The sequence below is a fragment of the Carcharodon carcharias genome, chromosome 31, assembly GCF_017639515.1.
Source record: "Carcharodon carcharias isolate sCarCar2 chromosome 31, sCarCar2.pri, whole genome shotgun sequence".
Taxonomy (NCBI): domain Eukaryota; kingdom Metazoa; phylum Chordata; class Chondrichthyes; order Lamniformes; family Lamnidae; genus Carcharodon; species Carcharodon carcharias.
In genome coordinates, this window is record NC_054497.1 from 24,344,231 (window position 1) to 24,360,853 (window position 16,623).

The 16,623-nt window shown below is 41.6% G+C and overlaps 1 protein-coding gene across 1 annotated transcript in view; it reads left to right on the forward strand.

The window, feature by feature from the left end:
- The first annotated feature begins 2,081 nt into the window (after positions 1 to 2,081).
- Positions 2,082 to 16,623, forward strand: part of LOC121271602 (heat-stable enterotoxin receptor-like) — a 113,080-nt gene continuing 98,538 nt past the window's right edge. Inside the window, exons 1-5 of the mRNA XM_041177638.1 lie at positions 2,082 to 2,229; positions 5,907 to 6,019; positions 9,310 to 9,377; positions 14,233 to 14,445; positions 15,066 to 15,187. Coding sequence (XP_041033572.1) covers positions 2,082 to 2,229; positions 5,907 to 6,019; positions 9,310 to 9,377; positions 14,233 to 14,445; positions 15,066 to 15,187 — 664 coding nt within the window. The remainder of the gene's footprint in view (positions 2,230 to 5,906; positions 6,020 to 9,309; positions 9,378 to 14,232; positions 14,446 to 15,065; positions 15,188 to 16,623) is intronic.

Genomic DNA, 16,623 nt, shown 5'->3' on the forward strand with positions numbered 1-16,623 from the left:
AGTGATAGGACAAAGATAATGATGAATCCAAATAAATTTTATTGGTCATATTTAGTCCTGTAATGAATGTGTTAATCATGAACCCCTTTAACTGTTGAGTACTAGATAGTACTTGTACTTCAACAAAATGGGAGACAGATTTATTGAAATGTTACCCTGATTCACTGAGTATTGAGGGTCAATGCAAAATTAAGGAATATGAAGGCACTACTTGCTTTAGGTGACAACACATTAAGTTCACCAAAGAAAGTTTTAATTCCATGTAAAATAGCTGAAAAGAGGCCATTCTATAAGTGCTGATGTAATCTTGAATGAGATACCTATGCTGTTGAGCAAACCCTCCATGAAAAAATGAAACTTGACACAGAGCATGATAAGGCAATTATTTTTGGAAATCAGTTGATCTGCAATTTAAGCAGTCAGGATGTTATTGTGTTCCTGTGACAAAAACTTAATGTTTCTCCATCAGAATGTTAGACAAGTATTAACGACATCAGGTGATAAGAGTCAGAGATTAATGAAGTAACAAAGACAATTCACTCACCCTACTTATCAAAAGTTAATAATCCTGCTAAAAATGCAGGTAAGGATGATGAAGATTATACAAAGCTGATAGAAGAGATTACCGAAAAGTTTGAAATGTGTAAAAAGTATCAGAGCCCACCACTACATTCTATTATAAGCCTTCCATTGGTTTATGTCTTTAACAGGGTAGTTGCCTTGGATCTGAAGGTATGTAACAAAGACAGAAATATTTTCATTCTACATTTTATAGACCTGACAACCAGATTGCTCCTGCTATGTTAATACATAGTAAGGACAAAATGTGAGTATAGACAAAATCATGGAGAGGGAGCAGACTTGGAATATAGGAAATAGGAGCAGGAGTATGCCATTCAGCCTATTGAGCCTGCTCTGCCATTCAAACTGATCATGGCCGATCATCTATCTCTATGCCATTCTTCCCTTACTATCCTCATATTCCTGATCTCCATGGTATTCAGAAACCTATCAATTTCTGTCTTGAACACGCTCAATGATTGAGCTTCTACAGCCCTCTGGGGTAGAGAATTCCAAAGATTCACCACCCTCTGAGTGAAGAAATTCCTCCTAATCTCAGTCTTAAATGGCCTGCCCCTTATTCTGAAACTGTGTCCCCTGGTTCTAGGCTCATCAGCCAGGGGAAACATCCTTTCTACATCTACCCTGTCAAGCCCTGTAAGAATTTTGTAAGTTTCAGTGAGATCCCTTGGGATGCCATTGAAGTTTCTGATTCATGATGGAAATTAATTTGACAATGATGGGATCAGAGACATGCGTGAATGTATGAATATCATAGTCATGAATCCTGCAGCTGAAACTCTTTTCAGCAATGGACTTTGTGAAAGGAATCATCTGGTGATCAATGAAATGCTGCATAAAATTTTATTTGGTCAACCAGACTGCAAATTGACAACTATCCTGGAATGGGTGGTTCATATAAAAAATTCAATCTAAATAGTTGGAAGATACTGTCTCCATCAATTAATCTATAGACTAATTCCTAAATTATCTTCTATTCTGAGTGATAGTCCTCCTGGTCTAGAAGGCAATACAATCAGCTCCATTTTTTCTGCACATTTGAATACTTTATACAGCGAGACAGGCCTTTATTTGGAGAGTCCTGATGCATTGTTTGTGACTATCTGATACAGAATTCAATTTAGTAGATTTGCTATACTATAAAGAGAGGATCATAGGGAATAGAAAGGCTCTGGTAAGGTAATAGGTTGTGATGGTAAGACAGTACTTATCAAACATGGCAATCAAATTGTTTTAGTTCATTCTTCACAATCAATCAAATTAATTACAAAACCTCAGACTCTGAGCAAAGGATGGAAGTAAATTAAGTACCTTGTGCTTTAAATGCTCATGTGTTTCTGATGAAGGTCCCGAGGAACAGAATGGAGTAGATCAATGGCTGGATAGTGATAATGTGGTGATCATGACATACATGATAGTGCTATCACATCCAATGGCAATTGCCTAGAGTGGGTACTTGGGTGACATGTATCCCAGAGGGGTCTAGTGATTAGAAGAATATGACAGTTGGGGGATCTATAGGAAACGTGATGGGCAAGTTTAAATATCAGTTGAATGTTCAGGATGATGGCCAAGAAGTGAGATCCATGGACTCGCAGAATGGGGTGAAAGAGCGTAGAGTAAGAAAACTCAGTACAAGTAATGATGGTGAGTCTAGAAGTAACTCTTGCATAAGAAAACAATCAGATACCAGAGAAAGAGCCTCTGATGATGCAAGAGGGAAATATCACAGTAGAAGTCTGGGCAGACACAAAAGTGGAAGTAGAGGCTGTAGCTTGAATAGATTAGACAATGAAATAAAGGCTAACAGAATAATAAGCTGAAGTTCTGATGACTGTGAAGTTTAGGTGACTGCCAATAAACTTGAGGATAAATTACTAAGAGAGCAAAACAAGGGGAGTTAGATAGTTGGAGAGAGTTTGAATTTAATATGAGGTACCAGATTAGGGTCAAATAGATTTGTCACTGGATTGCCCTATTGAGAGCCAGCATGGACTCAGTGGGCCGAATGACCTCTTTCTGTTCCATAATGACTCTAATGAATTTGTACTGAAAAATTTCCTGTAGGTGGGACTTAAAAGACTAGTTTCTAGGGATTTTGAAGAAGCTGATGCAGGTGTTAGAGTGGATTTTAAGACAGCTTGAAAAGTATTCTTGAAAATCTTTTTAGCTCTTTTGATCACATATTCATGGCATTGTGGATCAATCAAATTAAAAGCTGTAATTCTGCAGGGTGATACTTTTCAGAGAAAAGTGTTCCTAACCCGCCAAAGGAGGCAACAGATGCAGATCAAGAAAACCGGGGAAACTAAATAGACTCTATATAAATAAAGGCAGAGTACAAAAGCAAGGAAGTTGGGCAAACCTTTATAAATCTCAGGGTGCTGTGTCCAATTCTGGGCAAACTTTTTAAGAAAGATGTTAAGAAGAGGGTACAGAGAAGATTTAATAAATTGATACCAGGAATGAAGGAATTCAGTTATCTGGAGAGATTAGAGAAACTGGGATTGTTGTTGGTAGATCAGAGAGGGTTAAGAAGAGATTCAATAGATGTGTTCAAAATCATGAATGGTTTTGATAGAACAAATATATGTATCTATAGACAGGAGGTCAGAAACCAGAGGACACAGATTTATGACAATTGGTAAAAGATGCAGAGGCAAGGTGAGAAATTATTTTACATGGCAATTTGTTATGATCTGAAATGCACTGTTTGAAAGGATAGTGGAAGCGGATTCAATCGCAACTTTCAGAAGGGAATTGAAGCAACACTAGAAGGGAAAAGTTTGCAGGAATACTGGGAAAGGGCATGGGAGTGGGGTCAATTAAGTATGCCAACAGTCATGCTAATTTGGCCAATAGATGCAGTTGTAGCAAGGATGATTAACACTTGGGTGAGAGCAAGTCTGTAATGTCCATGATGAGGTTTGGAGGCTAAAATATTCACTGACATGTCAAAGTGTTTCCTTTGCCCTTTATGCTGCACATATCATCAATGGTGGCTGTCCTCAGATGACTAATAAAATGAGGGACAACTTGGACTGCAGCCATGTGCTGAAGATATGAGTAGGGCCATGAGCAAAGGAGGGAAGAAACATGAAGGAGGAAGCTTCATGATCTGGATTACCTGCTATTCATGTGTGCGTTGACTTGCAGGTTTATTAACTGCGATTTGAGCTTTCTGATTGTTATTCGATCATATATTTTTATATATGATATATATTATGTATGATATATCATATTTCATTACCTGACGAGGGGATGGCAAACCAATCAAATCGCAAATATTTTAAACCATTTTACCTGCAGTGTCTTATGCCCTCAGTCCAGGAGGTTAGTCAAAAAAAGCAATGTCAGGAATTTCCACTGTGGTTTTACCGATACTCAGGTGATCACAACGGGAGATCAGAAAACAGGAGAAAATCTACCAACATAATAAAAACATAAATAATTACATATTTCACCAATGAAGTTGTCTTTCATGTGGTAGTAGCTTTATTAATGTAATTTTTATGGGAAAACCTCAGCCTTTGAAAATCCTGGGCTTAAACTTGATATTTTGATTAACTGCTTTAGGGAGATGAGCAGTCTGAGCACGCACATAATGTGGCACGACATGACGTATGTTCTCAACTGGGGAGTGTTGAAAGAGTTTTGATTTTCTTTGAGTTTTTCCAAGTGACTTTCAAAGTTGCAAAATTGTTTTTTTCAGGTAATATTTCTGATGTTATTAGCTGTTTCATTTCAGGTCAGAGGCACTTAATCAGAGACAGCTAGAGAGAGATACCCAGAGGGCACAAAGAGAGAGAGGAGGTTAGAGAGAGAGGGATAGCAAAAGAGAAATAGGATGAGCAGAAAGAAGGGTAGAGAGAGATGGAGAAAGAGAAGGAAAGAGGGCTAGAGGGAAACAGCATGAGATAGACTGAGAGAGAGAGAAACAGAGAGTGACAGAGATAAAGAGAGAGACAGAGGGTAAAATTTTCCCAGCTGGTAGAGGTGGGTTCAGGAGAAAGTCCTGGAAGATGACATTGGATTGGGATCCCAATTCCATCCCCCCCAACTTCTGGCTTTTCCAGTGGCAGGATTGAAGGCATGTGGGGAACACCCGTCAATCTGTCAGCCAGCAATTAAGAGGTGGTTGAGAGAGTTAAGAAGGCCCTTTTTAATCCCTAATCTTGGATTTCCCAGCTAGTGGATCTGTTTCCCAATTTGTCATCAGCTTGCCAGGCACAGTGCAAGTGCACAGTGGGAAGAGCTTCTTCAGTGAAACTGACAAGCTGGGAGGGCTTTGATCAGTTAGACTGAAGAGTTCCAGCCATGGCCGTTGAGAGACTGCTGCTCAAAGCACTTTGTCTCTCAGAGAGTGCTACCACTGCTTTGCAGGTGATTACCATCTGCTTGGAAGGCTCTCACCCGACTGGCATTTCACTCACCTTCAGCTGCCTATTCCTACTGCCAGCCTTTCCCATGGCATGGGTGCAATTTATGCATTCCGCCATTCACTTCTGCTAAGGGGCAAGAGCAGAAGCCACACCACAGCCAAGTGTAACCGCTGCCTTCTCCTTACCCTGCACAGATGGGTTAGACACCAAAATCCAGCTGGGAGGAATTGAGAGCCTCCCAAACACAGGGCCCACAGGCAGAGGATTAGCTCTCTCCAAATGTCTGAGCACAAGTGGCTCAGGAGGCTCCAGCTCTCATGGTTGGTTGCTGCTGACATTGCAGCCTCCTAGAACAAGACCTGTTCCCAACGGAGCAGGTGAGCAGATCAGCAATGTTTCCAATGGCTGACAAGGTACCTGACATCAAAAAATCCAAATGCTGGTGATCCCTTCCAACCCATGCCTGGTCCGTTTAATTAGAAACTCTTCCTTTGAAAGAATGAATGTGTCATCCTGCCCACCCTCCATAACTGTTCAGGGAGCCTGGAGGCGGGATGACAATTAATTTGCTCTGGAAAAGAGCAACGGCCAGGTGAGCAAATCAATATCAGGTTCCCAGCTTAAGAATGGCCCCATAATTCCAGGAGGGCCTAGGTGAGAAGATAACATCCAGAGATATAGAGAGAGAAGGATAGAGAGAGGAGAGAAGCAAAGAGTGAGCGTAATAGAGGGAGTAGAGAGAGTGGTGGGGTTAGGGGTGGTGGGAATAAAGAGAGAGGGGACTAGACAAAGACTGAATGAGTGATTACCTAGTGTGTGAGTAATCTGGTAACTCATTGTCTGGGCTCTCCAAAGAAGAATGTTGACTGTGGGATGGAAAAATCACCAACTTCAAAGACAGGAGATTTTGGTGAAAAAGTAACAATTGAGTTTATGTTCCAGGTTTTAACATCACATTGAATGCAACGTTTGATGGCTTTGATACAACATGGTATTTGGTCAAAGGCTGCCCCACCAGTACCTGTGAAGGTGTGGAGAAACTGAAAAACTTACTTGTGAGTACATTGTTAGTCAAAACTGGTTAGTTTTGAGCTGCAAACCTGTTGTTGGGTCCTGTCTATTTATTCAATAGGGTGCAATACACCAATGGCATTGCCAAATTATGGTAATTCATAATTCATTACATCTCCCACCCCAATCTCCCAAAGAAGATCTTGTCACACTGTAACTGCAGTTTATCCATTCAATGGAGGTTTAGTCAGGGTTGTATCAAGTTTAGAGTCAGCTCTTGTGCATTTCACACTGGTTGGGACAAAACCAGAACTGGCTGAGATCGCAAAGCTTGTTCTACTGTATTAAACACACTAAAATTTGGGAATAAATACCACAGGTGCATTCTTTCTGTGTCATTTCCTTGCAGCTTTCTCCATTTTCATCAAACCCACTCACACCAAGTCCCGTTCACCTATCACTCCTATGCTCGCTGATCTAGATTTGCTACCGGTTAAGCAACATAATGATTTTAAAATTCTCATCCTCGTTTTAAAATCCCTCCATGGACTCACACCTCCTTATCTCTGTAACCTCCTCCAGCCCCACAACCTCCGAGATTTCTGAACATATTTGATTTTGGCCTCTTTATCCCTGATTTTAATTACTCCCCCATTGGTGCTGTCCTTTCAGTTATTTAACCCCAAGCTCTGAAGCTCCCTCCCCAAAGTTCTCCATCTTTCTATCTTGCTTTCCTCCTTTAAGACACTCCATGAAACCAAACTTTTCAGCCAAGCTTTTGGTCGTCTGACCTACTTTCTCCTTATGTCACTTGGTGTCATATTTTGTTGTATAAGGCTCTTGTGAAACACCTTTCATTACATTAAATGTGCTATATAAATGTGAGTTGTAGTTGTTCCCCTGAAGGAAATGGAGTAGTTTCCATGTGCCATACAGATTTCTTGAGGATCTTATCCAAATTACCATCCCGCACGTGTGGGTCTTGACATTGAGCATCATCAGGCTGATTGCAGCCTCTATTATGAGCTATAATGTTATCACCTGCACTGCTCCCCTAAGAATGAAGGCACTTGAGACCCTTAGAACCAGGATTGGGGGACAGAAGCCTTGAAACCCTTCCTTTCTCTGAAGCATGGAGTGTCAAATCCAGGGATATCTACTTGGCTGGCTCTGCTCTATCCAATGCCTCCCCTAAAAAAGGCTTCTTCTGGACTTACTTAGGTTTCACAGCATCTAATAAATGGGATGGGGCCAACATGATGTTGAAAATGGCTCATGTCAGTTAGTTATTCCCTTACCTTGTGATAATGAACCTGCTCCTCCTGTAACCTTCTACTCCACTCTTGTGGTATGGGATGCACCGTTAGCATTTCAAGAAGGCTGCCCAGCATCATCTTCTCAGGGCATCGAAAGATGGATAATAAATGAAACATCATCAGCATCTAAAGGACAAATAAAATAAACCTTACCAACCAAAGACTGACCCAATATAGGAGATCAATGGGATCACATCAAACATGTTGACCACCTCTCTGGTTAAATGGAAGAGCAGTAACTGCCATAAATACAAACCAAAAACAGACATACAGAAATACACAATAAAAGCATCGTCTTCTGAAAGACTATCAGGTGGAGCCAGGTGATGGAAGGTCTCTCTTTCTCTTTTTCTTTCTCATTCTCATTCACAAGGGAGGAAATCCAACTGAAGATAAAGCTTCATCCTTTTTGAATTGCACAAAATTTACGACATAGAAGCTGGCCATTTGTCCCAAGTGCTCCATACTGGTGTTTATACTCCACATGAGCTTGCTGCTGACCCTCAATCTCACCCAATCATTATATCCTATTTTTCATCTTCATATGGTGATGATCTTTGACCCTGAAGCAGTACAGTAAGGAAAATTTGTAATTTCTTTAAAGCATTTGTGGAATCTGTAATTGTTTTTAAGAATGTTTAAAGATGACTTTTCAGAGTTTGCATAAATTATTAAGGGATCAATTGTAATTTTCTTCAATAATAAGAAATGCTAGTCCATGTGACCTGGTGACCCTTGACATGGAAGCAATACCAACATAAAGGAAGTTAATAAAAACAGAAAGTGCTGGAAAAGCTCAGCATTACTGTCAGCATCGGTGGAAAGAGAAATGGAATTAATGTTTTGAGTCCAATATGACACTTCTATGAAGAAGAGTCATATTGGACTGAAAACATGAACTCTATTTCTCTCTGCTCAGATGCTGCCAGACCTGCTGCGTTTTTCTAGCACTTTCTGTTTTTACTTCAGATTTCCAGCATCCGCAGTAATTTGCTTTTATTTTCGGAAGCAAATTAAGATAGAAGTCATGTGGCTGCCAGAAAGAAGGGCTACAAGCAGAAGAACTGGAGGGTGAAGGTGATCAGCACATGGAAGCAACACAAAGAGAAAGCTGACAGTGACAAAAGAGGAACACAGAGAATTCTTGTGAGGAGAAGAAGCAAATCACTCTCAGGAAGAGATCAGTTTTTATCTTTGACAGAAAAGGAGACAGGAACTCTTGGAGACAATGTGCAAGCTGGCTAAAAAGGATCTATAACCTGGAAAGCTGTGTGAATCTTTGGAGATGCTAAAGAGCTGGGTGTTTTTCCAGAAGTGGCCAAATCATGAACTGGGTGCTTTTGGTTGGTTAGTTGAAAAGGAACTCTGGAAAGCTACACCACCAAGACTGTCATAACCCGAGGGAGAGAGGGTCTGTAGAAGCATGCCTTGCTAATGATAATCGTACCCATGGACCTCAAAGGTGAAAGCTGTTGTTGGATAGGACCCCTGACCTACCTTGCGTGAATAAAGAGCAGCATGTTGTGGAATTATGCAGCTATGTAGTGTCACATTTATGTGGGGACTGGGCTGTGTGTGTGCTTTATTGTATCAATTATTTAAAGTGAAATGTACCTTTTTATTTGAAGTATCATTTGCCTGTTAATTATTTAATTTACATTGATTCTGATTTGTGTTAAGGTAGAAGTTACAAAAACTGAAATCTTGTTAATTTCTTCTTTGGGGTTATATTTGGTTATTTTGATTTATTTTGATCTCCACGGATCATAACAAAATTTTTATCTAACTCCCCCTTAAAAGCTTCTATGTTATTTGTCTCAACTATTCCATGTGGCAACAAGTTCCACATTCTCATCATGTTCTGGGTGGACGTTAGACAAAACGTTGCATAATTTGCAAAGCACAAATGAGCATTATTTCACACTGTGCAGTTGTGTCTTGTAATTGAAGTGAACATAGTGAAAGGAGGAAGGAAATTGATAACCTCTGACTTTGATTCTCTTTATTCCTGGATCTAGAGGCTCGGGGAATTGGGCTGTGCAGTTCTGGGTCCAACATGCACCTATGCGACCTTTCAAATTGTCTCGTAAGTCTCTGTCTCCTAATTGTGTGGGTTGTTCTCTGTGTTGGAGTGAGAGGTGCACATCAATATTATTGTTGCATGTGTTTACAATGATTAATTTTCAGGCTCATGGTGAGAGACACATGGATTGTCCTTGTACTGGTGGAGAATGTTGTAAATGCACCAATGTCACTGACCTTTTTCATTGCATAATTAGGTGGCCTCTTTACCCTGTAGGCTGGAAGAGATGGCAATGTATATGACTGGTTAGCCTTCATTACTGAAGGAGGGTGTATGGTAAATGACCATATTGCATCGATAAAAAGACAGGGCAAGTAGGGATGCAGAAACAGAGAAACCTTGGGGTCCATGTCTCTTGAAGGTGGAAAAGCAGGTTGAGAACGTTGTTGAAAAAGCAGATGGGATGCTGGGCTTTAAAAATAGAGAGATATAGCCAGATTTTTGCAATTGTGGGAAATTCAAGTTGGGATATTTCCCTACCGGGCAGATCCATTCCCTTTATAAGGCCCCCACCTGTCATATTTTCATTACAGGGAGGTGGGTGTTGGAGGAGTCGGGCCTATTGCCTCTGGAGGCAGTTCGGAGGCAGCCACCGAGGTGGCCAAGTGCTGAGGAGGGCTGATTAGAAAGCCTGCCTCAGTTCTCTGAGGTTTTGGCCCATTTTATGAAAAGCTGTTAAGCCCTTTAGCTCTCATCCCTTACCCACTCCCTCACATACTACCTCATCCACCCCTTGTCCCCCTCATATCCCCTACCCACCCCATGCCCCTCATACACCATGTCCCCATATTGAGCCATGTCCTCATACCTTCTCCATAGCCTCTCACCCAGTATCACTATTGGCAGACCTCAGGATCCGTGCAGAGATAAAAATAATTAAACCTAACAATCTAAGAGAGCTCATAGTCATATATACTCAACAGTGAAAGAAAAATTCTCATTCATGAAATCCATTCAGAAATTTTAAATCCCTTCAAGTAGTCAATCTGTTGTAAAAACAAACAAACATATATTCACTAACCACATTAAAGACAGATAATCCTTTAATAGACTCTTAACACAGTCAAGCAAAGTGTGAACTCAGCCCCCCTTGCTGAGATAAATAGTTTTGGGTTTTTTAAAACTCAGCAAAGCATTCATAATGGCTGAGATGTAATATTAACCAAATCAGAAATGTCAACAGTGAAGTCTTTGAAGCTGCAGCAACAGGTAGCTTATGTTTTTTTTAAAATTATGCTACGCTGGATGGCTTGTCAATCAATGAACTCCAGCAGTGTGTGCCTCCTTTTTTACTCCAAATGAAAGCTGCAGCCTCATTTTTTCATTTTTTTTTTTAAGGGCTGGGCATTTAAATAACTTCAGATCATAACACTTTAACACATCTTATCCGCCCTTCAAGAGTGTTTACAACTCTATCATAAACTTGTGCCTCCTATATTGTGGGTTAAGACCCTTGGGACAGCGGAAATGTTTGAACTCAGCACTAATTTCAAATGGCCCTGCTGAGTTTGGATTTTCTGCCTGTGTGATTCATACCCCTCCACCTTCCCCTGCCAGCAAAAATGGGATCTACTGGAAATGGGGTGGGACTTCTGCATCAGCCCACAAAGGCAAGGAGGTTATGCCAAACCTTGATAAATCACTAGTTACGCCTGAGTTGATGTATTGTGCCTGCTTTAGGAAGGATGTCAAAAAAAAAATTTGTACATAAATAGAGCCTCTCACAACCTCAAGCTATGCCAAAGTCTTTAGAGAGAGTAAAGAGAAGATTTGCTAGAATGAGACCAGAGATCCAGGACTTTGGTTACGTGGAGAGACTAGAGAATCACAGAATCACAGTGCAGAAGAGACCCTTCGGCCCATTGAGTCTGCACTGACATGTGAGAAACACCTGACCTACCTACCTAATCCCATTTACCAGCATTTAGCCCATAGCCTTGAATGTTATGATGTGCCGAGTGCTCATCCAGGTATTTTTTAAAGGATGTGAGGCAACCCGCCTCCACCACCCTCCCAGGCAGCGCATTCCAGACCGTCACCACCCTCTGGGTAAAAATATTTTTCCTCACATCCCCCCCAAAACTCCTGTCCCTCACCTTGAACTTATGCCCCCTTGTGACTTGTGACTGACCCTTCAACTAAGGGGAACAGCTGCTCCCTATCCACCCTGTCCATGCCCCTCATAGTCTTGTACACCTCGATCAGGTCACCCCTCAGTCTTCTCTACTCTAACGAAAACAACCCAAGTCTATCCAACTTCTCCTCATAACTCAAATGTTTCAACCCAGGCAACATCCTGGTGAATCTCTTCTGCACCCCCTCCACTGCAATCACATCCTTCCTATAATGTGGCGACCAGAACTGCACACAGTATTCCAACCGTGGCCTCACTAAGGTTCTATACAACTCCAACATGACCTCCCTACTTTTGTAATCTATGCCTCGATTGATAAAGGCAAGTGTCCCATATGCCTTTTTCACCACCCCACTAACATGCCCCTCCGGCTTCAGAGATCTATGGTCCCTTTATTCCTCAGAACTTCTAGTCCCATGCCGTTCATTGAATACTTCCCTGTCAAATTACTCCTTCCAAAGTGTATCACCACACACTTTTCAGGGTTAAATTCCATCTGCCACTTATTTGCCCATTTGGCCATCCCATTTATATCTTCCCGTAGCCCAAGACACTCAACCTCACTGTTAACCACTCGGCCAATCTTTGTGTCATTCGCAAACTTACTAATCCTACCCCCCACATAGTCATCTATGTGGTTTATTTAAATGACAAGTAATTGGGGACCGAGCACAGATCCCTGTGGTACGCCATTGGACACGGGCTTCCAGTCACTAAAGCATCCTTCTGTCATCATCCTCTGCCTCCTATAACTAAGCCAATTTTGAATCCACCTTATCAAATTATCTTGTATCCCATGTGCATTTGCCTTCTTTGTAAGTCTCTCATATGGGACCTTGTCAAAGGCTTTGCTGAAATCCATATAAACTGCATCAACTACACTACCCACACCTGGTCATCTCCTCAAAAAATTCAATCAAATTTGTTAGGCATGACCTCCCTCTGACAAAGTCATGCTGACTATCCCTGATCAAACCTTACCTTTCCAAGTGGAGATAGACACTCTCCTTCAGAACTTTCTCCGATAGTTTCCCTACCACTGAGAGGCTAGGGTTGTTCTCTTTAGAGTAGAGAAAGTTGAGAGATTTAATAGAGGTGTTCAAACCAGTCTTTGATAGAATAAATAAGTGGAAATTGATTCCAGTGGCAGAAGGATCGATAACCAAAGGATTAAGGTAATTGCAAATGTATCAGATCTGAGATGAAGAGAATTTTACTGATGTAGCATATTGTAATGATCTGGAATGAACTACCTGAAAGACTGGTGGAAGCAGATTCAATCAGAACTTTATTGAACTGAATGAATACTTGTACTGGAAATATTTTCATGGCTATGTGAGTGAGATGATTAGATATTTCTTTCAATCAAACATTAGCACAATGGTCCAAATGGCACCTTTTGAAGATATTTCATTCTATAATACTATGATCCTAAGTAGCTTCCCAGACAGATCAGTGAGGTACATGTATCACTCAGTGTGGTACTGAACTATGCAGACAGACAGGAGATGGCCTCAAGTTCATATCTTGTCTGTACTGAGTTCGCTGATAGGGTGCTGCTATTTACTCAGGGAACTGTAAGACAGGGTGCTTGTGTATTGCAATCAATCAGCGTCCCCACTGGAAAGTGTAACATTGGTCTGAATTTTTGTCACCATGGCCGGTTGCAGGAGTCAGAAAAATTCCTGGCTCAGGCTGCTCATCTTGGGAGAAAGTGCCTGCAAAGGTGGGATCTTCATTGATGCACGGGTGGGCGTGGGCTGGCGTTGGACCTGCCAACCCAGGAAAGAGGTTGGAGGAGCCATGAGGCTGCAGACTGCTGAGTTGGGATGTTTAAAACACCCGTCTCAGTGCTGTAGGACTTTGTCCCAGTTAAAATAAAAACACAAAAACCTTCAAACCCTCATTCCTCACACCCAATTGCCCCTCTCTCCATACATTCCCCATGCTCCCTTATTGCCCGCTCCCCCCCCCCACCCCCCGCCACCATGCTGGCTATTCCCCTACCCACGTCCCAAGGCCCTTCATACCTCACTACTCCAAGCTATGCCCCTCAACCAGCCCGCACCCTTAAAAGGCACTCTTGGAAATGAAACAACCTGAGAATAGGGTTGGGAGTCCTGGAATTGGGACCCACCCGATACTTTTAATGGGCTCCTGAATAATCCTGATCCAGTGAAAGTTCAGCCCATTGTGTGAAGGTAGACTTGGCCTTAATTGGTTTTCTCTCAATGAATCCCCTCTTTACGCTTAAATGGTTTCCTGGGCAAGATACAGGAGGACCAGCAGCACCCAATGGAGTGTAACAACAGTAGTGAGGAGTCATGCTTTCAACAACAACGTGCATTTATATAGCATCTTTAACCCAGTAAAATATCCCAAGCGCTTCACACGAGCATGATCAAGGCAAATTTAACAAGACATACAAGGAGATATTTGGACAGGTGACCAAAAGCTTGATCAAAGAGGTGGTCCTAAGTGTCAACTTAAAGGAGGAGAGAGAGGTAGAGGGGTAGGCAGGTTAAGAGGGGGAATTCCAGAGCTTTGGGCCTAGGCAGTTGAAGACACGGCTGCCAATGATGGTGTGATGAAAATCAAAGATGTGCAAGAGGCTAGATTTAGAGGGATGAAGAGGGGAAAAAGTAGCCAAAAAGGATAGGAAAAGCAACAAAAAATGTAAAATAAGTAACAGCATCACAAACTCACTTTTCTTTTACTTGTTAGACTGGACATGTCTTTGGAGATCCCCATCATCTCTGCTGGAAGCTTTGGGTTATCCTGTGATTATAAACCCAGCGTGATTAGGATCCTGCCTACAGCTAGGAAACTCTCCACCTTTTTCGTAACGCTTTGGAACCTTCAGTATAAAGGAAAGCCACACAAGTGGATTTCGACTTATATTTACAAAAAAAATGAAACCACGGAATCCTGTTTCTGGTGGGTGGCTATTATATATTCCACCTCTGAATAAGATCTATATTCTCTCAATGATTCTTTACAAATGCATGTCCTCCTTAGGTCCTGATTTCATTAGCAGCATTGTGGGTAGTAGCTACAGGTAGACTACAAATTGCTCACAGGGAGAACCAAGAAAAGAGTCTAACTACAGGATCAGTAGTCCTATTGAAGGATTCCATTTCAGTAGGATCCTCTTCATTTGGAACCCTTCCTGCTAACAACATTGCTTTCCTTTTTTGCTGTAAAACAAGAGAAGGAGATGGAATAGCATTGAAAACCAGGTTAGATAACATCCTACACTGGATGGATTACTCATAATGCTATAATACTACTGTGGGCAGCACTATGATACCTTTGAGCAATGTACTCATACTGTTGAGTGTATAATACATAATAAAGCAGAAAATCCTACAGCATGTCAGGCAGCATCTGTGGCTCTGAAGAGGATCATCTGAGTATTTCCAACATTTTCTGATTTTTTTTTCAGATTTAGAGATTACTGTGCTCAGTTCTGGTCTCCACGTGATGTGAGTCAAAGTTCATTCTTTCTTACAGGACATGTTCTAACCCTCTAATGGATTCTGTTTTAATGATGTTAGGTACATGAATGGTTTGGAAGCTGGGTCAGCTCCATTCTCTATGGGTTTAGAAGTTAAGGACATCATCCGAGACCCAACAAAATTCAAGAAGATAGTGAATGACTCACACAGGAAAAGTAACGGTGAGAGTCCATTCTCTGCTCCATATATCATTCAGCTAAAAATTACAGATGTCAGAAAACTGAGCATGTATTTAGTAAACTGTCATAACCACTGTCATGTGATAGATATCTCCATGTGTATTTTTCACCCAGTTTCTTGCCAACTTTTAATGAAAATACCAGCCTCAGTACATCACCCAGTGACCCAAAACGGAACCAAAGCTATTCTCGAAAAAGCAAAAGAAAAATTTAGCTACATAAGCTTAATCTAAATCCGACCCTTCTGACCGTGTTCCTCAATCCCCCTGAGAAACCTTCTCACAATATTCCTCAACAATAGATGTCTGAGAGGGACAGAGAGTGAAATTTGTTCCTCACAAGTAAGTAAGCTGCCTCAGAGTACATACGTTGTACTGTCGTCCTTGTTTGCACCACGTGAATTTTGCTCTATTCAAAACTCCTAGCCCTATTTTCAGTTATTTGCTTCCCACTCGTTACATCCATGAGACCCAATTCTGGCTCTTCATTCTCTCCAATGAGCTGACAACTCACCTATCTTTCTTTGGTTCATTGCTTGCTGATATAATCAATCCCCATCTTTCCTCAGAGATTGTCCCACCCACCTTTCAAACCCCTTCATTAAGGTGCCCCAATCCCTTCTTCTCTCTAACTTCCACCCCATTTCTAACCTCCCTTTTCTCCCTAAAATTCCTGAGTGTGAACATGGTCACCAAACTCCATTCCTACTACTCCCACCAATCACTGTTTGAAAAACTTCAGTCTGGTTTCTGCCCTTTGCACAGCATAGATCCCACCCTTGTCAGTGTCACCAGAGATATCTTGTTTGACTATGATCCCTGCCATGCTAACACTCCTCACTCTCCATGATTTTCAGGAAGCAATTGTCCAACTGCTTCATCCTCCTCTCTTTGGTTCACTTCTGTGACATTGCCCCATAATGGATCCACTCCTGCCTGTCCCAATGGAGCCAATATATCTCATCTAATGACTTCCCTCTAACTCTGTACTGTCACCTCCAGTGACACCATTCTTGAATACCCACTATCCCCAGTTGAATGTTCCTCACATTATTATCTGTGAGCATGGAGCCCATTTCCATTGTCCTCTGACGACATCCAGTATTCCCTCACTGCTGCCACCTGAGATTCCATGACCACTATTGAAAGTATGTCTAGAATGAGCCAAAGCTGCCCCCAGATCAACGTCAGTGAAACTGAAACCTTCCTGTTGAGCCCTTGTCAGAAAATACAAAGCTCGGGCATTAAATCCTTTCCATGCTGCAGTTGCCTAGTCAGGCTGGATCTGATGCTATGCAATCTCCTGCCAATCTTGTGCTGAGCTTAGAACCTCCACACTTAGTCCATCTACCCACACATTCACAACAGAGGCCTGTCACCACCAAAATCTTCATTTTGTCACTTCCTAATTTACAAAGG